Source organism: Adiantum capillus-veneris, chromosome 19, assembly GCF_014529385.1.
Source record: "Adiantum capillus-veneris isolate H3 chromosome 19, ASM1452938v2, whole genome shotgun sequence".
Classification (NCBI taxonomy): Eukaryota; Viridiplantae; Streptophyta; class Polypodiopsida; order Polypodiales; family Pteridaceae; genus Adiantum; species Adiantum capillus-veneris.
Genome location: NC_140949.1, coordinates 126,265,194 through 126,290,492, shown reverse-complemented (window position 1 = coordinate 126,290,492; position 25,299 = coordinate 126,265,194). Strand labels below are relative to the sequence as shown.

The following is a 25,299-nucleotide window of genomic DNA, read 5'->3' as shown; positions in this document are numbered from 1 at the left end:
AGGCTAGAGTAAATCTAGTTTAATTAACTTAAAAACAGTTAAAAAAAGAACCAATGGGAATTAAGCTCTCTAGAAGACTATTGGACAGTCTCCCAAGGGGTCCAATGAGCATTCAGCAGCCCAATGGCTTGCCTGATTCCTATTGGCCAGGAGGCAAAGGGGTCCAATGAGAGTTTAGTTGCATTTATTAATTACCTAAAGCTCTCACAAAAGGGGAAAGGGGGACACATGTCATAAGGCTATCACTTATGCTGCTTAATTACCATTGGCGAAGCCTGGGGAGGTCCAATAGGATGCTAGCAAGAGCAAATAGCAAGAGGGGTCGACCAAGAGAGAGAGGGGGCTGATTTTTCAAAGGCATTATCACTTACACACTCACACTAGCTCATGTGTGGAGTAAGAAGACTCTCTCTCCTTCTCAAGCTTTAATGGAAAGCTTATCACCTACTCCAAGCTTGTGAGAAGGGAGGCCTACACCAACAACTCTTGGCTTTGTGATGCAAATCCAACCAAGAGCCAAGCTTCAATGCATGCCATCTCCTCTACCATGCTAATTACTAAGCTAAGCTTTGCCAATATGAGTGATTATGTGAGGAGATGTACATCTTTCTCGTAAGAATACTCCTTCTTCCTCTCAACCTACTCTCATACCCCGCTAGCTCTCACCATCTTTCAAGGTGTGTGAGGTCTTGGGTCTGAAACCGTGAGGGAATTGATGTTGTGTTTGATAAGTGTTTTTCTTAGTGCATGAAGTTTCCATCTTCGTTGCACTAGCTAGTATTGAAGGAACACAAGAAATTGTATTGTAAAATGTCTCTCTTGATGGGAGAAACCATAATACAAAGCCTTTTGGAGGGGGGACCGGCTCCATGCAAATCCGGTCCTCAATTGTTGTCAATTGCTTAATTTCTCTCTCTTTTGAAGTATTGTTCATGCTATCTAACTAGGTGTTATGCTTTTTGTTGCTTTCTCCACCCAAGCACTCTTGTTAATCTCATTAGGAATCTATTCTAATGAAATGCTCACTATGTTCATGCTATTTTCCGCTACACACAAGTTACTAGGCCATTAAATGTTACATTGGACCTTCTCTAGACTAGCCAATCACATGCATTAGACACTCACACACCATGAGAATGAGTGTGTGTGTGTGTGTGTGTGTGTGTGTGTGAGAGAGAGAGAGAGAGAGAGAGAGAGAGAGAGAGAGAGAGAGTATATGGTGCAAGCTACCCCCCTCGTTGCTTGGATCGACCCCTCTTCCTAGGTCAAGCTTGAAGTTGATTGTACCTTCTCTAGAGTAGCCAATCACAAGCATTAGACATATCAAGCAACCATGGTAGCATTTGAACAAGTGTCCTCCTTCCCCCTTTGAGAGAGAGGGTTTGAAAAACTGTTTAAAAAATTAATTAAATAAACTAAATTCTCATTGGATCCCTTTAGAGGTCCACCAATAGGCTTTAGGCACTACATGAGGGAAGCATGTGTAGGTGCTTCACATGTGTCCTTGTTACCTCTTAGTTCTTGGGCTTGCCTTGAGTGAGCGCCCCTAGCTTTAGGGCTTGCCCCCCTTCTTGTAGGGATCATGTTGACTTTCAAACACTTCACCCCTTTGCACCTTAGTCATGAAGCCCCTCAAGCACCTTAGTCATAAAACATGACAAGCACCTCAAGTACCTTAGTTAGCAAGCACTAAAAGCACCTCAAGCACCTTAGTCAGCAAGCACGACAAGCACCTTAGTCATCAAGCACAACAAGCACCTCAAGCACCTTACTCAGCAAGCATGAAAAGCACCTCGGGCTTGGGGCCAGGGCTTGGGGCCAGGCTCCCACCTCCAACTCAGCCCTATCTTGCCTAAGGTCCTAGATCTAAGAACTTTTAACACTAGCTTTTGGAGGTCTTTAATGGAGCTAAGTCTAAGGTCTTTCAAGCTCCATTAGCTAACATTGCTCTTTGATAGACCATATCTCATTTGGACCCATTGACTTTGGTCCCATGCTAAGATAGATCCATATGCACATGTCTATATTCTAACTCTTGTTCCCGTTTATTCTCCCACATTAAATGATCAGTTTAATGCGGCAAAATCATTTGGGTTAGTTAGATATTAGATTTTATGACATCCATTTTTCCAAAGTCTAGTGCCAAACTCATCTGAATCTATTTATCTAGTAATTAATTCTATACCTTGTCTGGTTCTATGACATCTAGTCATGTGATCTCTGGAATTGTGAACCATTGACCATACCTTACCAGCTCATCTGGTACTCAGATTCCCTGTCCATTAAGTTTGAATCTAAATCTAGAAGAGTTGTCAAGCTCCAATTCATTCCACTTTGCTTAAGGGAGTTGGATGGGAGGAGATCAACATGCTGGTACCCAAGGCCTTTATAGAGAGGAAGATGAAAATTTTCTTTCAATCAGCCCCTAAAAGAGTAAGCCGATCCCTCATTTTAGGTGAGTAATTTCCATGCTCTTACCAAGGGTGGTTGTAGGGTAAGTGAGTTAGAAATTAGTCCTAAAATCCAAGGAAAATACAATGAACAAGAGATAGCATGGGCCAACATTCACAACACAATGGCATCACTAGGGATGAGGCAAGAAAGGTGCTTCACAAACTAGGGATGGACTATAATTCCATGCATGGATGTCCCAATGAGTGCAATTTGTTTAAAGATGACTATGAAAAAATGGAGACATGTCCAAAGTGTGGAGGAGATAGATATTGCAAAGACCTCCAAGGGGATAAAGTGCCACAAAAGTTGCTTAGGTATTTTTTGCTTGTGCCTCAAATAAATGGTGAGATTTGTAGCCTTACTGACCTCTCTATAGATGATGTGCTAAGAATATTCACAAAGATTTGGATTGGAAGCACAATTATGACATGATTTTGTGTAAGACCCAAGGAATTTGTGGCTCATCTTGGCATTAGAGGATGTCCTAACAATATGTGGCCTATCATTGTTAACAACTAGAACATCCTCCAAGAACGGAATCATAGAAGGGGGTGCATGTTCTTGAGCTTAATCATTTTATTTCCAGTACAAAGTGGAGAACGTGGATGTGTGTGTTTGTCCTTTGGTAGAATGGTAGATATGAACACACATGTTGATCAATGCAACTCATTGCTGAGAGGTTTCATAATGAGAATAATGCATGACTTAGTTGTATCCAATGAATCTGAAGGGCACCAAATATTAATAGCACCAAAACCACCAAGCTCACAACCAATGTGCTTAGTTTCCAAGGTCAACCTAGGAAACGATCAACAACATGCTTCATTGACAAATGAACATCAAATTATAGGAGCCTCCATAACCTCTAGGCCACCTACAAAGTAATAGGCAATGTCATATTCCAAAAAGCCAAAGGAGCCCCATAATACACTTAGCAAGCATAAGCTTTAAGCCACTAAGGAACAGGGAGAAGTGGGCCAACTATACCAAAGAGCACTTCACTCAATTGGAAGCACCTCCACTAGTCAAAGACAAATCTTTAAAGGTACTTTATCCTTCTTCACAAAACCTTTACAAGATATGCACCTAATGACCATGTTAAACTCTCAATGAGGATTGCAATAGTGCTTCACTATGCAAATGGCTTTAATTTGAGGTGTACCTCATTACTTGGCAAGGATGCTATATCCAACATGGTTTCCAAAGCATTTGGCATGGCACAACGCCAATGATATAGAGGGAATACTATGTTCTTAATATCCATCCCAAGTGATAATGAGCAATTTATGCTAGTACCCTTAGTGTTGAACTATGCCTTTCCATCAAAGCAAGCTCTTTCAAATCACAATTCCAACATCTTCCAATACCAAGCCAAGACATGATGATAAGGGCAAAGCCAAGTGGATCAAGCACCAAAGAACTTGGGAATAGAGATATCGCTTCCACATCACAAAATCCATAAGGCCTTTCATTGAAGCAAACATTCAATTTTGAGCCACAACAACCAACATTCTCGTAAGCCACCATGAAAGAGAGCGTGCAAGACAACCTCAAGCTTTACTACATGGTATGAGCTATCTCACATAGAGTAAAGTTGCCGAGCAGAAAAAGTGAAAAGAACTTTTGGCATAGTGAAGAGTCGAGGAAAAAGAGCCATTAAGCAAGCGAAACGTTAGTCCCAAAGCTTCAAGTAATATTATACTCTGTGTTGAGGGTCGTAGTTAATGCATTATGCTCAAATTGAAAGAGTTAAGCTACTTCTCTGTGTCACTCATGCTAGTTTAGATTAGTATAAGAGTTTAAATCTACTATTTTATGAGTAAGGTGAAGGGTCGTAGAGTCCTACACTCACGCATGAGTGCATTTAGTGAGATGAGGGCACAAAGCCTCTCCCTAAAGGGGTAATAGCTTGTAAAGCTGATCAAAATGCTTTGATATCTATGCCTCGTTTTAGAGGTACCCATAAATTCTCTCTCTTGAGAAACAAATTGTCCTAGATGCATTTCACGTGTATGCATATAGATGTACCAACGTTGGACATATGAACTAGACACTATTTTATGTTTCCACCCATGCACTTACTTTCCAACAATGGTAGCGACAATCAACCATCAAAACCATCTTCTAGCTTGATATCTCAATGAATTCCATAGCATTGTTTCTCCTATTTCATGGTAGTTCACTTCACAACTATATATATTCCTAGTACATATAATATATTTATGAGTATTTCATGGTTATCTAGGTATTGAGGTCCTAGTTTAGTTCTTCAATAATAGCTTTTACCTTTTAGATGCTAGACGCATAAATTCATAGTGTCTCCATAGCCAATTGCAAATGGATATCAATTCAAATAATCAAAGATATTCTTCTCCACAATGTTTTTGTCATAAAATCTAATATCTAACCAACCCAAACGATTTTATCATATTAAATTGATCATTTAATGTGGGAGAATAAACGGGAACAAGGGTTAGGATATAGACATGTGCTTATGGATCTATCTCAACACGGGGCCACGGTAAAAGGGTCGAAATGAGAGATGGTCTATCAAAGAGCAACGCTACCTAATAGAGCTTAAAGACCTTAGGGTTAGCTTCATTAAAGACCTCCAAAGGTTAGTGTTAAAAAGTCCTTAGACCTAGGACCTTAAGCAAGCTGGGGCTGACCTTGAGGTGGAAACCATACCCAAGCTTGAAGGTGCTTGTCGTGCTTGTTGACTAAGGTGCTTAAGGTGTTTGTGGGAACCTTGCCCAAGCTTGAGGTGCTTGTCATGCTTAAATGACTAAGGTGCTTGAAGTGCTCAATTCAAACAAGATCTCTCAAGAGGAATAAATGATTGTCATGCTTAAATGACTAAGGTGCTTGAAGTGTTCAACTCAAACATGATCCTTAAGAAGCATAAAAGACACATGTCAAGATCCTCCCCATTTTGTCCCCATCCTATTGGATAGGATTTAAAGGGGTCCAATGAGAATTTAGATGCATTTAAATAAATAATTAAGCTATTTCTCTTAAAGAGGGAAAAGAGGACACTTGTCTAAATGATATATTTAAATAATACAAAAGAGAGAGAGAGAGAGAGAGAGAGAGAGAGAGAGAGAGAGAGAGAGTTGGACCAAGCATGAGAGGGGGGACTGATTTGGGCATCCATATACTCTCCCACACACACACACACACACTCTCTCTCTCTCTCTCTCATCGTGTGAAGTGCAAAGTGCAAGAGCTCCATCTCCTTCTCCAAGGTTATTGAGAAGTTGAAAGCATACACCAACACTCTTGGCTATGGAATGCAAATCCAACCAAGAGCCATGCTTCAATGCTTAAGCTTGCCATCTTCTTCATCTTCATTACTATGCTATTATGCTATGCTAAGCAAGAAGAGTGATGATAAGTGAGGAACTATTTCTTTCTCCTATTGAATGCTTCTTCTTTCTCTTCCCTACCCTCATTCCCCACTAGCTCTCTCCACCTTTGAAGGTGTGTTTGAGGCCTTGGGACTGAAGCCGGGGATGGTTAATGCTTTTGCAAAGTTTATGTTATGCTCGTGATGCATGAAGCTTTACATTTTCATCGCATCACCTAGGTCACAAGGAACACAAAGATTGTATTGTACCAAGTCTCTCTTGATGGGAGAATCTATAATTACAAAAGCCTATTGGAGGGGGGACTGAAGGGGATCGAGGAGCACCACAGACAGAGAGTGAGAGGGAGAAGGAGACACATGACACATAGATATGGGTGGGGAGACTCAAAGAGTGAGCAACCCCCTATACACTTATGCTATGTATAAGGTATACAAGTCAGTGGGCGCCCAGACTCTGGGCGACCGGGCAAGGCACATGCGCCTATACCCCAACAACCTCCCACTTATAGGCGACTGTGCCTTTAAGCAAGAGAACCTAGTTTAAAGACTACAAAAGGCGAGAGAAAACCGCTCTCAACCAATGCCCACTGGCTGGCTGTGATCATGTGCATCTGGCTCTACTGATAGACAAACATCCCGCTGCGGAAGCCACACAGAGCTAGCTCCAAGCTCTGCAAATAGTCTATAAGAGCTCATGCACTCCTGCAAGTATCGGTCCAATACCTACAAACCTCCCCTATGCTCTATGCCGAGATCAGTCATCGAACGACTGATTAACCCTGCTGCAAATGCTCCCACTGCAGCTGCTATGTCGGGCCTCAAGATCAGCATCTCGTACATGAGGACACTGAACGTTGATGAAACCCTGGCAACCTCTGCCACCTCCAACTCAGAACTCAACTCATGGCAATCCTGTCCCCTATCATAGAGACCATGGCACTCTGACTCGAGCTCTGGAGTGACTCCTCATGCCCACCACATATCACATGTGTACCAAGTGTATCCATATGTCCTGAATCTGCATCAAGCTCTGGCATAAGCATATCAAGAAATGACTCCACAATAGCCGACATCTCAGCATCCATGTGAGTCATCTCTGTCATCACCTCTGATGACTCATCCTGCTGTGACTTACTAGAGCTGTCCCGCTCTACCTGTGCATCCGTAGACGCAACCTGCACAACAAGGTCACTGCTCTGCACTCCATGCAAAGCACCCTGCAACCCACAAGCAAAAGAGACTCGCCTGCTCTCTCGCTCTCTACCTGGATGCGTGATCACAGAGACAACACCGTCTCTCCCGTGATCCACATGCAATGTGTAACGTGTACCGCTCTTGGCACCTCTCGCAATCACTAGCGAACCCAAATGCATCACAAAATGTCGCTCTCGTAGTGAAATTTGACATCCACAATCTCTAAGCTGACCAATCGAGATCAAACTCATCGTCAAATCTGGTACATAGCGCACATGTCGTAACAAGTAAGATGCACCACTCGGTAATGATAGTCTCACATCTCCTGCACCTGCTATCGCATGCACTGATCCATTGGTCAAACGTACACTGCCAAGCATCCCGCTAGAATAGCTACAAAACCATGCACGATGCGGCGTGACATGAAACATAGCATCTGCGTCTAGCAACCACTGCGAAGGGAGTGCACTATCCACATGTATAGCATCTCGTGCATAGCTCGAGGTAAAAGTGACATCCCCGTCACTAGTATACTCCGACACTACATGTGCCTCAGCTGTCAAAGCAACTGAGTCCATGGCATCACTACATACATCTCTGAGACTGCAATGTCTCCTACGATGTCGCATACGACGAAAACAACGCCGTCTAACGTGTCCAGAATGACCACAATACCAACATGTCACCTGTCGGCGTGCTCGTGAATGTACATGTCTCACACGAGTCCGTGATGACTCAGATCTATCATACATATCATGTAATCTGTGCCAAAGTGCTCTCGAAGTAGTCTCATACATAACAAGAGCATATACAGATTCCGCAAGGTGCAAAGAGAGCGTAGATAGTGCCATCTCCTCTAGCTCCTGCCACTGATCGTCAGACATGTTTGAAGGTCTACCTACATCACCACTCAATGGTCGATGCAACCCTCGCTGTGTCAATGCATCAAGCATACACTCTCTCCATGCCGCAAAGTCTGACCCATCAAACACGCGCATCTGTGAGAGGTCACAATCTGATCGATCACCTGTCTCTGCCATGAGCACAATGTAGCAAACTAGAAAGCAAAACCACCTCACCAACAACACCTGGAAACTGTCTACAAATATGGCCAGAAACACAATGTAAAACCTGTGAGACACACTCCAAAATAGAGCTCCCGCAATGTCAATACAAGCCTCGCATGCTCTAGTATCACACTGCAATCTGTGAGCTAATCACCAAGCCCACACTGTGCGGTATCGATGTAGACACACGCACAAATCTCCCACCTGCAGAGAACACTGCACGCAAATGCTGAGTGCAACCCGCAATCTCTACCTAGATCGCATAAATGATACGCATAAAACTCCTGGGAAAATTTCGCCAGAGTTTCGACGCACAATGGCTATCAACACAAAATAACCATTGTCCTGCAAGCTCAATACAATGAGCAATCAATGCGCATCAAACTACACTCAATATACATGCATAAGCTCTGCAAAACTATGGCAAACAATGCTCGAGATCACAAGACTCTCCCACCTGAGAGCAAACCACTGTCTCAAGCAAAGAAAGATACACAACTCCTCACTCTTGCGAGAGTGGATACAAAAACACAAAACTGTGTCCAAACTGACAAAACCTGTCAAAGTGAGAGTAAACACTCGATCACAAACTATGGCGAGAATCTGGGAAAAATCGGACAGAATTTCCCCTGAAAACTGAGCAAAAACTCAAGTACAATCTCTACCATAAACCATAACACTACTCAATGCCAATGAGTAAGAATGCCAAAATGGCTCCACATTTTCACATACAATGGCAATCCGCACTCAACGTACATCAACGGAGTGACCGCGCATAAGCAAGCGCCAAAAGATTTGCAATCCGAAAACTTGATCAATGCGAAAACAATGCTCTCAAGAGAGCTCACTGGCACTTGAAAGTGCTCGCCAAAATGCATGTATAATGGGCATCAACCATGTGCCATAACCATATGCAAACCATTCGCAAAGACCATGAATCCAAGCACAAAATCACTGCCAAAGTATCATGTGAAAACCAGTGAAAGAAGCTCCACGTGTGTGCTCCAAAAACCTGCGTCTCTCAAGAGACCGCTTCGGTGGTGTGTAAACGCCTCCGTACTTCGTTGCCCAAGTCTATCAAAAAACCCTCAAACCACAAGTTTAACACAAGCTGCAATTGCATCTTCAGCTCAGAATTTATGCACTCAACTTCAAGCATCTCCCGTGCTTCCAAAAGTGCATCAAACTCGCACACAATGCGACAACCGAAAATCTGGAATTTCTGTATACAGTCAGTCTGAGCTGAATATCAGCAAAACGGTGAGGAATTTGCAAAAAGTTTCTTCTGCAAAGTTGTAGACCACGTCGAAACGGATGGGCACATTGTGAGTGAATTCTCAGATCTGCATTCTACAAGGAGAAAAATGAATATGAAAACTGTGCTGCTGCGCACACAGTTTTAGGGCAGCACCTTCACTTACACACAATCTTCCACACTCCTTTCTGAGCTTCCACAAGAGCATACATCACTCTCAACTGAGCTCACAAGCTCCCATTGCATTCTCACAGCAAGTCTTTTGCTTTCTTAATCTCTCTACCGTCGAGAGAGAGCGAGCTATCGCCTCGAAGCTCTCAAAGCCGTCGTGCTCTCCGCGGTCACCAAAGCTCTGATACCAATTGAAGGGGATCGGGGAGCACCACAGACAGAGAGTGAGAGGGAGAAGGAAACACACGACACACAGATATGGGTGGGGAGACTCAAAGAGTGAGCAGCCCCCTATACACTTATGCTATGTATAAGGTATACAAGTCAGTGGGCGCCCAGACTCTGGGCGGCCGGGTAAGGCACATGCGCCTATACCCCAACAGGGAAATCCGGTCCTCAATTTTTGTCAGGTTCTCTAAACTCTCTCTCTTGCAAAAGTATTGTTCATGCCAAGTTAATTAAGTATTATGGTTATGTCGCTACCGCTAATTAATTTCACCCTCTATGTTCTCCAAGTAGTCTCACAAAAATGCTCACGCTAATTCTCTTAATTCCGCTATTCTCAAAGTTTATAGGCCATTTTCATTACAGTTTTAGTGAACCTATCAACCAACCCTCCATTGGTAACCTCATATTTTTGCCAACTCCCTTGGCTAGATGGAAAACAATGCCATACTGACAAGTCATCGATAAAAGAGTCGTTCACACTTGGTTAACACTAACCTCTCCTTGCTCTGTATTAACTCCATTATCATCTCAATTACTATGGCATAATCAATGTGCCAACAAACAACTATTAGAGTCCATCAACATTGACCATGGACTAGTGCGTGCTTGCTTATACAACAAAGGCCGTACATAAATAACCATCTTTCTCTCTTCCATATCTTACATCAAAATTAACTCTTTTTGGTAAGTAAGTTGTGACCATATTCTAATTTTTTTCAATGCACTTTGTCAACATCTTCACCGGGTTACATCAACAATCACAAATTCATGACTACCAAAACAAACAACACTTTATACTAGTGTTCACCTATAGCTTCATGACAATCATCTTGGGCCCCTACAACCTTTTGTACCATGGAACCTAAGAATGTACACCTTTAGGAAGGGGGGAGTTGTGTAGTGATTTTGGCACAATACACAAGCTTGGAGCGCAATACTAGATTGAATGTTGAAATGGTAGGACTACCTTGCCAAGGCAATTGTCAAAATGCGTACCCATAAACATTTCTTATGTAATTTCTACAATGTGGGATCTTGAAATGTTAAATAGAATCTTTACTAGTTCCAATTTGTAATAATGATGCCAAATTAAGAGCCTAGATAATTATTGTGTGATTAAAATGAGCTTTAAACACCTTGGACACTCGGGCATTGCCACTGCAACCCACCCTTAAGTATAAATGATAATATGAGCTAATAGAAAAGAGAGTTTGGAGAAAGCTTTGGCTATGGAGTCTCCTTCTTCTTCTTAGACCCATAGAGTGTCAACCCTCAGATCCAAATTGACGGTCGATTGCCGACCCGGGACGTGTAATCTTGACCATAGATCCCCTTCCCTCAGCTTCACGTTACTTTTGCCATTTAAACTTACAAGACCAAATTTTACATAGCAAGGGTGTAGAAAGCGTCCCCGTCCTTTCAATGTCGGCGCAGGGAATTATACGTGAGCATTACACATAGCACCATCGCCATTAAGAGCAAGCTTTGGAAACGAACGCATGATCTGCGATTAGGTCTGTCGTGAGGCGTTTTGATCTCGATCTTCCGTCGAGAAATTTAGCAGGGTGTGGAGAAGTGGAAAGCTAGAGCAGAACGCATAGAGTTAGCAGTAGCAAAACCTTTTCGGAGCACAGGTTGTCCTGCTTTCTCTGATTTCACGTCGTCAACGGTTCCTACATTCTAAGAGAAGCTTTAGAAGCCCTACGCGCATTGGATAGGAAACAATTTAACTTTGATACTGCATTCACTCTTGTCGAGAGCATAGAAATTTACTTTCAGGTGAAAAGCTTCCACATTATTCAATAATGCAGGCGACATGTGTCATAACAAAGACTCTGATGTTGTATGGTTGTGTGTAAGAGTTGGCATGGACTGGTTTTAAATTGTCTCATCAATATGATAAAGCGAGCTTATGATTGTCATTCCATAAATGTTTTTAGGTCAACATTTAAAGATTAAGCCATACTCACTTCTTTGCCAGAGAGAGGGATCTTTTCTTTGATGTTTGGATGATGTTGTTTTTTGGAGACCCAGATACCCATTAAGAGACTACACTCTTTGTCCGCAGTCGAAGACTCAATCAAATAGGCCTTTCAGGATGATACACATATTTTTGCTTGCCAAGCATTTTCTATATTTTAAGTTTTCAGCTTCTGAGTGACCCAGATAGTGCACATGGATTCTGTGTTGTTTGTCTCTAGTCCTTGCTGGATGTACACAATTTCTCCTTACCAAGTTTCTCTACATGGTTTGGATTGCAGTGAACTGGTTGGATATCAATACAAAACTTGGTCCCTGATGCTCTTGAGTTGTCATTATGGCAACAGCGACTATGGCAACCGCGGCAGGTGCTGCGGCTCTGCTATATTACACTTTAAAGCGCCGTGCCGAAGGTGGTAGTGAGATGCTACAAGAGGGCGCTTCCATTGATTCAAGCAGGTCAAGAGTCAGGCTGGGGCTTGCGCGCCATGCCCCTTCTACATGGTTTGAGGCCATCGCTACTTTGTCGGAGACATTAAGGTTCACTTATGCAGAGACCCTTGGAAAATGGCCCATAGTGGACTTGGCATTTGGCATCAACTTTTTGATGAAACGTCAGGTGAGATTGTATTTTTGTGCATCTATAGAGTGGCGCTAAGAAATGCATTAGGAGATTTTAAGTGCTTACTGTATGTGTGCAGGGCCAGTCACAAGTGGTAAGTGCCTATGCAGGGGAGGGAAATCAGGAGCTAAGAGGTCCAGATGTCGTAGAAGAACTGAAGGAGCTGCTGATTCTAATCACTGCTTGCATACATTTCTCAAAAAAACCGTTTCCTCAATTTTTGGAGGCTTCTGGATACACCCTGGACTGTGTTCTTCTTCAAGAACCTAAAGCAGGGGTATGTTCATTGTCTCATTTTTTACCAAATATCGGTTTTGTGGGTGGGGGGCTTCATTTACATGAGCTATTGACAACATTCATTGGGATTTCATAGCATCTAGTTAATACCATATGTGATAAATCTGGTGATTGTATTCTTACAAAATACCATAATCTTTACAACAGCGTGGGGTGAATCCAGGGAAAGCCCAAGGGAATTATACACAAGATGGTCACTTAGTTGAGTTGTGTGGTGCTCTAGGTGTTTTTGCAGCTATTCGTGTTTGTCACCTTTTCTTCTCTTCCATGTTGCATGCATGAATCTTCTACTTATCGTTGGCATTCGTGTCCAAAGGTTGATTACGGCTTCTGTTCCGTAGGAAGATTCCTTATTCTGAGAGAGCCGTCTGCTCTAAAGTTTTTCGCGGAAAGTTCAGCAGATGTTTTAATATTTGCTCTTATATTGCAATACTTATTGTTTGGATCACATTGTGTGATCATCAACTGAATGATATTATAGTGTAGGAAATTATTATGGTTTGCCATAAATGTTTGTGTCACTCTTCAAAAACTTTGAGCAGCCCTTGCCTGTGGTGATTGTTAAAATATACAAACATTGTTTTTAATTATGAACATATGTGGTCTTGTTCATTAACAGCTTCTGAAACCGGCTTTCACTATTTTACTGGACGCAAAGTTGCAAAGCATACTTTTGCTAATTAGAGGCACACACAGTGTCAAAGACACTTTGACAGCTGTTACCGGAGCGGTGGTTCCCTTCCATCACACTGTCCTGGAAGAGGGTGGTGTGAGCAATATTGTGCTTGGATATGCTCATTGTGGAATGGTTGCAGCAGCTCGATGGATTGCTCAACTTGCGACACCTGTTTTGTTACAGGCTCAGAAAGACCACCCATTGTACAAGATGAAGGTATGTTTTCTCATGTTATCCATGGCAGCTAAGCCACTTTTCTCGAGGTGTTGAGCTGTGGAGTGGCAAGGGGGATGGAATCAACAGCTCAGCTGGTTTCAGCTCCAGTACACTTTCTCTGTTTTGAGTGATGTGCTGATGCGCTTTGAGTGAGAGCTTTGCGGTAATCGTGCATTGTTCGCAGTCTCTCTATGGCTCACATTTCCTGGTTTGAATTTAATGTTTTCAATGATTGAGGGCAACTGAATTTGCTATCTTACATTAACTGGACCATACACTTGAGTAGTCAACAAAATTCCAACTTTACTGCTTAGAATAAGAGGTGACCCAGTCTGGTGGCCATATAGCTTCTTCGTCTGACGACGTGAGTAGGGATGTCATAGCTGTTGTCCAAGCTATGCATGATAACGGTGATAATCGTATTCTTCCTGTTTGGGCAAGCAGCGAAGTTGAGGTAACATATTGTCAAATTTGGACCTTTGTACTTCTTTGGTTATTTTCAGCCTCTTCTTCGTAGGTTGTAGTAGTATTCATTTCTAGTATTTAGCTTACATTAGGACTTAAAAATTTGTTCCTTTAGAAGTTGTTGTGTGGAGTTTGATTTTTAGGATTAAGTCTTTGAGATGGCTTATTCTTTTTAATTTAAGGTTGAGTACTTGTTTCAAGGTTTAGCCAAGTAAGTTGCTTCACTTTATTTTGCGTATGGCTTTTTTTAAAACATTTTTAAGTGAATAATGGTTTGTTTTATCTAGTTTCGTTTAGTAGCAAATAAAGTGATTTAGTCCCCCCCCCCCCCCCCCCCCCCCCCCCCCCCCTTCTCCTTGTTTTCTTGTGTCCCTTTCTTTTGTAGTTTTGTGAGTGTTTTATCCCCTCTTACAATTCGTGAGTTCAGACTATTCTGAACTTATGAAGCTATACATTGATTTGTCTCATAGATCGAGTTCGTCCTCTTGAAAACATTGATGTAATCTTTGTCTTTCTCACTGTCTTGAAGGCGTTGGTCCCAAGTGTAGACCTTTTCCAAGCGAACTAAGAACTTTCGAGCATTCGTCATCTGTGAATACGTCCATGTGCTAGTTGAATACAATTTAGGAAGATAAAAAGATTGGACCCAAGCATTCAACTGGTTTCAAGAGCTTTAGTAATGCCCAGACTCTGAACTCTTGGAAAAGAGCTTACGGTCAGGAGCCTTTGGCCGACCAATCTTGTCCTTCACCATCTAGGTAAGGTTGCAGGTCTTCAGCACTGCCTCCATAAGCATTTTCCAATCCTGGTAGTCGGGTGGCATCAAGCTTTTGATCCTTGGAAAACACTAGCAACACTGGAATGTTTTTGTCTAGTAATTCTTCCAAGGCCGTGTTATGAGTAGATCTCAAATGTTCCAATGAATGTGCGTCGGTCGGCCATGAGAACTCTCTACAAAATCCTTTGGTGCCATGGTCAAGACACTCCCAAGGGCAAAAGTGAATCCTCGTAGAGAGGTACAAACTGGGCAGCCCGGGCTCAAGGCTGCAAGCAATCTCATGTGAGAAGAATCTCCAACCTCCTCAACAAGGACAGATCCAGTGGGCTGAAAAAATTTCAAAAACAGCCCCCTCTATTTCATAAAACACTCTTGGCTGCCGGCTGAAAATGAGCAAATGTACTGTGCGGGAAATAGGCATGAATCACAACACACAAGCCCCCTCTTACCTCCAAATGCAGCCACGAACCCGACCAACTCCACGTTGACGAACAGCAGCACTCCTCCGTCACCTACTGGCTGCAAAACGCAAGTTCTCAAGGATTCTTTGTGACACAATCGAAGCAAAGCCATCTCGATGCAGAAACACAGATTTGGGGGAGGTCTCCGTGATGAAAACACCACAAGTTGCCATCCTACCCGGGGCGGTCACTTTTTAGAATGTGTATGCTATCACGTGAGTTAACCGGAGAGGATTATTAAAAGATCAAAATGTATACATACAGAGGGGGGAGGGGTTTTTTTAAATAGGCACGTAGTGTAAATATAGTATGTATATTGAGGTATTATTAATAACCTCTTGAACGCATGTGATATAGGAAGCTTTTGATAAGTGACCGCCCCGGGCCCTCCTACTGGCTGAAAATTTGCCAGCCCAATCAGCCCCTTGGGACGCTCTTGATTGCAAGTCTGGCTGGACCCCCTCTTATGATCGTAGACAATGGATGAGTTTGACAGGGCCGGGCATAGCCACAAAGAAGCCCTCATACTGGCTAGAAATTTGCAGCCCAATCAGCCCCTTGAGACGCTCTTGATCGTGTAACAGACTTGGGACACTCCAAGTCAAGAATCTACCGCGATAGCACCAAAGAACCACTTCAAAACAGTTCACAGTTCACAATTTATTCGACACTGGCCCGGCGGAGTTCCGTGCCTAGAGATATTGGCCCCAAAGACTGGCGCCCCTTTCGGTATTTCTTTTTGTATTAATCTGTGTTAAAAGTACAAGAGTGCTGGCAGGCGCTCACACTCAAGACTTTGCGTCCAGATGCTCTGAGTTATGAGGCCTTGCCCACGTATTTAAAGAGTACAAAGGGATGCTAAAAGCAGAGCCCCCAAAAGCTGTCCCAAAAGCTGAAAATTAAAAGCTTTGAAAATAAAGCAAAAGCTTTCTCTGCTTTTCACAATCTCTCATGAGAGGGAATAAAGCAAACAAAAGAACTCTCTCTCTCTCTTGCTTAAATAGAAATAAAGCAAAGAGGCTTCTCTCTCTCTCTTTCTCAACTTGCGTAGGAAAAGCAAGTCCAAAAGCTGAAATCAAAAACTGCCGCCTTGTTGTCCGAAAATCACGCCGCAATTCGCGGGGGTCCGTACAGTTGCCACGTGTCAGGCCACGTCAGCAAATTAGGGTTTCTGATTTTTAGGGTTAGGGTTTCAGTAAATTAGGGTTTCTGATTTTTAGGCTTAGGGTTTCAGCAAATTAGGGTTTCTGACTTTCTTGCAGAGCGGGCAGCCACGTCATCACTTTGTGACATACCCCCCTCTTGAAAGCATTGTAATCGCCCTTGATTACGCCTACAAAATAGACAGTGGCCATAAATTGTCTTAGCAGACACTGACTGTTAGTACCTACGTACTAGGAACACACATCTAGCACATGTACCAATCGACAATCACATCACTCGACATCACAAGACATCACTAGACATCACAGGACATTCAACATTCATTCGAATCTTAGACCATGATTATCGGCAATGTAGTTAGCAATCGCATCTAGATCCGGTCGGGACCTTATAGATGCCCGATTGACTAACCCCTATTGCAACCATGTCTATTCGAGATCTATTAGATAAAAATGCTGCCGTCATTTCGTCTATCAGTTCTTGCACTTAAAAACAAGTCAAGAAAAAATCAGTTTCATATTCCAGAATTCCATTTCATAAAGTCATCCAGCAGAATACTGTCAGCTCTCAGTATCCTTGAAGCTCAAAGAGACATCAGTGACTCTAGTATTCAAAAATCGAGGCATCTGTTGACAACGGAGCGGAGTAACTTCCCTCTTGTGCAAACCCACTGCACCAGATCTCCGGCCAAGCTGAATTCCGGGTTCCCTTTGGAATAGACTATGCTAAACCAAAAAGCTTCAAGGTAAAGATTCACATTCCGAGGAATATCTGCTAGGTCTTCCTCCTCCATTCGCTTTGCGTCCATTGCGAAGTAGGTCTTGAATTTAACCAAGAACCGTCAGTTCGCTTTACCTTCTTTCTTTCTTTTCATGCCAATTTTTGTTCTGGAACGAGTATCTGCTCGTTTTCGTCCAATTCGGGTTGTTCATCAACAGGTACATCGCCTTCAAAAGGCTTCAAGAGACTCACAAAAAAAAACATTGTGAATCCTCCAAGTATTCTGGCAGCTTCAGTCCAAAGGGAATATCATTTATCTTTCCGAAAAACCTGGAAAGGTCCACACTATGTCATGCTAAGCTTACAAAGAAGCCGCTCCTTTCCCTTTTGTTTTCTTTCTCGGTCGTGCCTTCCCATAATGTAAGAGCACCCAATCCTTCTCCTTCAATTTCAAATCGCGACAAAGGCGATCTGCTGTCTTTTTCTGTCTTTCCTGAAATTTTTGCAAAGCCTTCCGGACCAAGTCCCTCGTGAACTAGTCAACTTCAAAGAAAAATCTTATCTTTCGCGCTAAGGAAGGGTAGAACCTTCATAGCAAATTCAAAAATCTCAAATGGCATCTTCCCCATCAAAGAGTCAAACGTGTTTCTGTAGGCATATTCCACCAAAGGTAAAAACCTTTCCCAAGTAGTCTTCTGATCCAACGAAGAAGACTTCAACAAATCCAGTACCACTAAATTAGCAATCTCTGATTGCCCGTCAGTTTGCGGGTGGAAGGAGAACTGCAATCGCGTGTCTATGTTCTCCCAAATAGCCGTCCAAAACAAACTTGTGAACCTGGAGCCCTGTCGGAGACAATTCTCTCAGGCATGCCATGTAATCTAAAGACTTGGGCAATAAACAATCGTGCCCACGCTGTGTTCTCGGGAGATGAAATTCATTGCAATACTTTCCCAGGGCGGGTGGGTATGGGTAAAAGGCTGTAACAAATTACAATCCCTGTGCTTTATGCTTGTCAAACTTGACCTTTGGACATACCAAGCAACTGCACACAAACTCGTCCACATCCTTCTTGAGTCTCGGCCAAAAGAACTATCCCTCTACCCGTTTCAAGGTGGTAGCAATGCCGCAATGACCTGTGAAAGGCGGACAGTGGCATTCGGTTAGAACCTTTTCCCTCAACGGCTGTGTAACGCACAACATGGTTTTCTTCATCAAGTAGCCATCCCGAATGGAATAATCCGCTACTATCTCCCCTTGTTGTATTCAACAGAATACATCTACAAAATCTGTTCTGTGGCGTACTGACCGACCATATCCTCGAAGTTCATGTGATGTATCCCGGAAATAGCTAGAACCAACGGCTTTCGGAGAAAAGTATTTGCCACCAATTTCTTCTATCCCTACACATGGACAATCCGGAAGTAAACCGTGATAAGAAGTTTTGCCCACCGCATCTTCTTTTTCCGATAGCTGTTTCCGTGACAAGAAGTAGCGTAAACTCCCATTATCTGTGAAAACCGTAAAACCGGCTCCGAGTAGGTAATGTTGCCACTAATAAGACATGGATAGCCACCAAAAGCTCTTTCTCACAAATCTGTGCTGTTAATTCTGGCCTTGAGAACAATCGGCTCTCGTAGGCAATGACATTGGCCTTCTTGCATTAAGACCGCATCCAGACTACGACCACAAGTATCACAATATACTTCAAACGACTTCTGCAAGTCGGGCAAAGTCAAAACTTGTCCCGTAGTCAATTTCTCTTTCAAAGTCTGAAAGGTAGTCACCTCTGTGGGTCCCCACGAGAAAGGGACTCCTTATTTGTGTCAAGATATGCAAAGGGGAAGCAACCTCTGCAAACTTTCGAATGAACCGCCTGTACTACTAACACAATCCCAAGAAGCTTCTAACTTCATGGACATTCTTCAAATCGGGCCAATCACAGGTAGTCTTTATCTTGGCCGGATCCATCTGCACTCCTGTTGCTTACACAATGCGTCCCAAAAAGTGTATCTCTGGTAGGAAAAATTCACTTTTCTTTGCATTAATCATGAACTTGTGATCTCGTAATGCCTGAAAGACCTGAAGCAGATGATCTCAATGTTCTGTGTAACAAACTGCTGACGTGTCAAAGCCTAAAGAAGGGAGCCAACTTACATATGCCGGCCGAGGGGCCTAAACCCTAAGAAGAACAAGTAGTAGAAGAAGAAGAAGTCCTACCAACTTATAGGGACCCCGTCCGATGGGGCCCCAGTGACATAAAGGGATTAAAATAAAGCAGGACCCGCACACACGCAAAAACTGATGACGTGGCAGATTTCCAAAAGTTGCACTGGCATGATGACGTGGAAGGTTGTACGGATTTCCGTGTTTTGCGTTGGCTGATGACATTGCAGGCTGTACGGATTTTCGTAAATTACGCTGGTAGCTTTTGGCATTGCTTTTTGGATCAGAAGCTTTTGAGTTTTAAAGGCTTTTTACTGTAACTGCTTTTCAGGCCAAGGGCCTTTAAATATGAGGCTAGGGCTCATTCTTTGGCATGCTTCTGGAGAAGGTGCAGAGTTTGGAGTACCGGCTTGTACTGTGTTGATGCGATATAAAGAAATACTATAACCGGCCCGTACAACGTAGAGGGCGGTACTATTTCAATTACCTGTTAACTTTACACAGAGCACTGAGAAGTGAAGAGAACACAGTTGCGTCCAGCGACTAGAATGTCACTGCGCACACGAGACCGACACCTTGTAGGCCCCAAAGACTGGCGCCCCTTTCGGTATTTCTTTATTCAAATTAAGGTAGACGATCCGACCACTTAGCACAAGCTTTAACAAAGCTGTCCAAACCTGGCGAGGGCTGAAAACGCAGGTTTTCGACCGGTTTTGGACAGCATAACGGCGCAAAAACCCTTGTAGGTCAAAAACACCTGACTAGGACGGATTCCCTCGATATCTGGAAGCTTTCTGGTGAGCTGTCACAGAAATTCAGCGGGCTGTAATTCTCTGTTTTTCACTGCCGGGAGCCCAAAAGCTTGTACACGCATCCCAAGGCTCTCACGAGGCTCCCCCGATGTTCCCTTGCAGTTTAGGTGCAAAACCCTAAACCTGCAGAAAAACACAGCAGGCTGTAATTCCCTGTTTCAGATCGTTTTTAGAGGAGCGAACACGCCTACGCGTGTCCCAAGGGCTCCCGCACGCAATGGGACAGTTCCCCTGTGAATTGGACGAGTTTTCACGCGAGAAAACTCTCCAAACTCGCAATCTTTCGTGATGGAACTGTGCGTACCTGTGGGGGATTAGCAATTAGCTAATCCGGTTCCTGTTCAGAAGGCTCTTGCCTTGGCAAACGCGCATAAACCCCCAGAGCTGTACATAGGTCAAATGAGAAGTCCACTAGTGGGGCATAACATACTGTACGTAGGGGAGAAAGAGAGTAGTATGTAGCGTGCGGGGCATCACTCCCGTCACCATACTGTGCATAGAGGGCAAGGTAAGCATTCCATAGCTTCTGTACCTGCTACAATCCACCTGAGGCTGAAAATGGCGCCCCCTTTGTTGATATGCAGCTCGTTTTTGCCTCCCAGAGTGGCAGAATCGCTCACAGGCTGACACGTCGCCCAGTTTTCGAGTTTGGGCTTTCCATGCTAAAAATATCTCAACTGGTGCGTCAGTTGACTTGGCAGCAGAGCAATAAAATGTTCCCCTTGTCATTCCAGAGCTAATGACGCGAACACATTTTCTGGTCAAAAATAGCAGTTCCCTAAATTTTAGGAGATGCTTCCATGGCGTCCCTATCGGTCTCCTGACCATCATTGAAGACTACCATTTGACCAACATCTACAATGTGGGTTAATTTATTGGCCCCTTTCAACTTATAAAGTTGCAGTGACTTGACAAGTGGCCCAAATTCCAATTTGGCGCACACGAGCTTCCATACTCATCAGAATTCAGTGCTAAACTGGCCCGGGCAGTCCCTGTCTGACCGACCTAGATCCCTGATGTGAGAAACCCATTTGGCTACAGCCGTTTCACACTGGCCATGCAATGTCCACTTGCACCTTTTCAAAGGTTTTGGGACAAACAAGTAAAAATAAAATAAATATATCTAATACTTATTTACGGAAGGCAACAAGAAAAATACACCTCCTGGTGACACACCCCACCCTTGAAATACTGCAAGCGACCTCGCTTGCATGCCAATAATACATGCAGATATCTCCTGATATCACATATATTCTATGATGGGAATCCAAGATATACATGCTTCCGGAAATGTAGCGTTGGACGATTAAACAATCCCACCAACCTGGCTACGACACATATATCAAGCATAGAAGTCTTCTAGTGTACTCTTGAGCACAAACTTCTCTAGCTAAATTCTGTATGGAAAGAGTAGATACAATTGCTTAACTACTCTCTTGAGCATCATGAACCATTCTCTTGCCTTGCTCCAAAAAGGTTGCATCAAGTCACTGTGGGTTCCATTTGAAAGGCTTCAAGATACAATTGCAATAGCTGAGGTGAATCAACCAATTCAGACTCTTCCATCCATTTGGCATCTAATGATGGATAGTTCTTGAACTTCACCAAATAGCATCTTGCAACCTTTCCTCTAACCTTTCTTTCTTTATGTGCCAATATCTGTTCAGGAACAAGGATTTCTTCCAATTCTTCCACTTCGGGTTGTTCCTCATCAAGCATATTCTTTGGCACATCACCAACAAAGGGCCTTAGAAGGCTGACATGAAAAGCATTATGTATTTTCCAGCCTTCTGGTAGCTTTAACCTGTAAGCTACATCGCTGATCTTTTCTGAAATCTGAAAAGGACCATAATATCGCATACTGAGCTTAGGAAACAAGCGTTCCTTGCCTTTCCTTTTCCTTAACCTGGCCTTTTCAAAGGGCAAAAGTACCCAATCACGAAGTGAAAATACAAGTTCACGACGGTGACGATCAGCAACTTTCTTTTTCTTAGCCTGAGTCTTCTCAAGAGCAATCTTTATCTTCCTGTATGTTTCATCCATATCTTGCACATACTTGTCTGCCTCAAATATCTTGTCTTTAGTCTGCAAAATGGGTGGGACTTTCTTTCCTCCTTCCACTATCTCAAATGGTGCCTTACCTGTTGATGTATGCACAATGTTATTGTAAGCATATTCAACCAATGGGAGATGGTGTTCCCAAGTTGCCTTGTGCTCTGAGACATAACATTTGAGTAGGTCCAAGACAGTAGAATTTGCCTCTTCTGATTGTCCATCAGTTTGCGGATGAAACAAAGAAGAGAACTTGAGCGTAGTGCCCATGTTCTCAAACAATGCCTTCCAGAAAAGACTCGTCATTCGTGGATCCCTGTCACTGACAATTGACTGAGGCATCCCATGATATTTAAAGATATTTCTCATGAATATCTTGACCATGTGTTGTGGCTTTATCTTCTTCCTAACAAGAATGAAATGGGCCTGCTTACTGAACCTACAAATGATAGTCCAAATCCCATCATTTCCTGTTTGCGTCCTTGGAAGATCAAAGATAAAGTCCATTGCTATACTTTCCCATGGCCTATCAGGGATCGGCAATGGCTGCAACAATCCCGGTTGCTTTTGTCTGTCAAATTTGACTTTTTGGCATACTAAGCATGATCTTACAAATGTGTCAACATCTTGACGCAAAGCTGGCCAATAGAAGAATGCCTCAACCCCTTTCACTGTCGCATCAATTCCACGATGCCCAGCATAAGGTGGAGCATGACTTTCCATCAAAATCTTTGGCCGTAACTGTTTAGTAACGCATAACTTTCCATGCATCATGAGAAAGTCATTCTTAAGCATATAGTGCTCATGATGTTGCCCATCAACAAGCTGGTCATAGATCCTTGCAAAATCTGAATCTTCAGCATATTGTGTCTTCATTTCGTCTAGTTCACAATGGTACGGAATTGACACTGCTGAAATTTGGGGCTTTCGTGACAACGCATCAGCCACCACGTTCTTTTTCCCTTGCACATGCACAATCTGAAAATGGAACATTGACAAGATGTTTGCCCATCGCATGTGCTTCTCAGACAACTTCGTCTGTGTAAGAAAATATCGCAAGGTTTGATGATCCGTTTGGACAACAAAATCAGCCCCTAGCAAATAGTGTTTCCAACTAGTGAGAGCATGAATTACTGCTAGCAATTCTTTCTCATAGACTTGCAAGTTCCTTTCAGTCTTCAAAAGAATTCTGCTCTCATATGCGACTACTCGGCCATTCTGCATTAAAACTGCACCAAGACTATGGCCACACGCATCACATTGAACCACAAAAGGTTTAGAAAGATCTGGCAAAATAATTACCGGATTTGAAGTCAGCTTCTCTTTCCAGTGTTTGAACGCTAAAATTTCCTTGGCTGTCCACTTGAAAGTAACTCCTTTTCCTTGCAGTGCATGGAGTGGAGAAGCAATCTCAGCAAAATTTCGGATGAACCTCCTGTAATAGGAACATAAGCCTAGAAAGCTTCGAATGTCATGTACGGACTTCAAGTCTGGCCATGACCTAATTGCTTCCACTTTAGCAGGATCCATGCGTACCCCATCCTTTGAAACAATGTGCCCAAGGAAGTGAATCTCTTGCAAAAAGAATTCACTCTTCTTCGCATTAATGAGTAGCCTGTTCTTACGTAACTCATTGAAAACTGCAGTCAAGTGATCCCTATGCTCCTCTTCAGACTTTGAGTAGACAATCATGTCATCAAAGAAGGTACCCACGAAGTTTCTATGTGGTCTAAAAATTCTGTCCATCATTCTATTAAATGTGGCAGGAGCATTTGTGAGACCAAATGGCATGACAAGAAACTCGTAGAGACCAAATGTTGTCCTGAATGCAGTCTTATGGACATCTTCTGGTCTAATGCGTATCTGATGATACCCGCTCTTTAGGTCTATTCTTGTAAACAATGACGCTCCCTCAAGCCGATCAAGAATGTCATCTATCCTCGGTATGGGGAACCTGTTCTTGATAGTATTCTTATTCAAGGCGCGATAGTCAATGCACATGCGCCATGAACCATCCTTCTTCTGCACTAAGAGTACAGGGGAACAAAAAGGGGATGAACTGGGCTGAATCAGCCCCTTCTCTAAAAGCTCGTTGACCTGACCCATAATCTCTTTCTGCTGGGCTGCACTAACCCTGTATGGTGGTCTATTCGGTGGACTAGAACCTGGCACAAGATCTATAGTATGATCCTCAGGTCTCTCAGGAGGTAACTCCCCTGGCAAAGAGTCCGAAAAACAATCACTGAAACCACTCAAAAAAGTTGACCTGTCTTTATCTAAGGTAGACAAATTAGATACAACTTGAGGTACTTCTTTTGCAAAGATCAAGTACGCAGAAAGATGATTCTTTATTACAGATGAAATAGCAGAAGCAGAAACAACTGGAACAGACTCGCCTTTAAGCTTTACATCAAGGACATGAGTCTTTCCTCTATGTACAAGGGTAATCTTTTTGTTGTAAGTATCCACCATAGCATGCAACCTGTAACACCATGGGATACCCAATAACACATCACAGCCCTCAAGTGGCATAATATGAAACTCTTCCGCATTGACATAACTCTGAATGTGCTGACGAAGCTTTCCCAGAATGGGAGTAACAGGCTCTGAATGTCCTGGGCATGCCAAACCTGCTTCGCCTGTCATACCCATCTCCTCTGCACGAATGCCCAACTTTGATGCCAATTCTGGTGATATGAAATTTGCACGGGCTCCTGGATCAAAGAAAACCAGCACTGTCTGGTCTCTAACTTTGCCCCAAGCTCTGCACAGCTCCGTGGCATTTGTGTTTGGCTGATCTTCTACCAAATCTGGAACAAGTTCTGCACTCGGCTTTGGCTTCTTCCCTTTATGGTCTGACTTGTCATCCTTATCCTGTGACTTCTTCTGTGGGCACTCATTTGCAAAGTGTCCTTCTTGTTCACAAATGTAGCATTTCTTGGCCTCCCTAAGAGCTTTCCTTTCTTGAAAAGTTTTGCCAAAAAAATGCCTTTTTTGTCCTTGTCCTCGTTCCGAAGAAGATTTAGACTGCTTCTTGGACGTATCAGCTTCTTGAGTGGAGGGCTTCTTTGCAGGAGACTCAGAAGGCTTTGCTGCAACATTGCCCTTGGCTGAAAACTGTTTGCCCTGGGCCCCTTTCTTGTGGCTATTAAAT

The 25,299-nt window shown here is 43.2% G+C and overlaps 1 protein-coding gene across 3 annotated transcripts in view; it reads left to right on the top strand.

Moving 5' to 3' along the window:
* Positions 1–11,124: 11,124 nt before the first annotated feature.
* Positions 11,125–25,299, top strand: part of LOC147434819 (uncharacterized) — a 50,660-nt gene continuing 36,485 nt past the window's right edge. The window contains exons 1-4 of one of the 3 annotated variants that reach the window (XM_086491235.1): positions 11,125–11,370; positions 11,998–12,335; positions 12,418–12,615; positions 13,255–13,527. In XM_086491235.1, the coding sequence (XP_086347361.1) occupies positions 12,054–12,335; positions 12,418–12,615; positions 13,255–13,527 (753 nt within the window). In that variant the 5' untranslated portion in view covers positions 11,125–11,370; positions 11,998–12,053. Of the gene's footprint in view, positions 11,516–11,997; positions 12,336–12,417; positions 12,616–13,254; positions 13,528–25,299 lie in introns of all 3 variants that reach the window. The other 2 variants (XM_086491236.1, XM_086491237.1) reach the window with 2 other exon arrangements.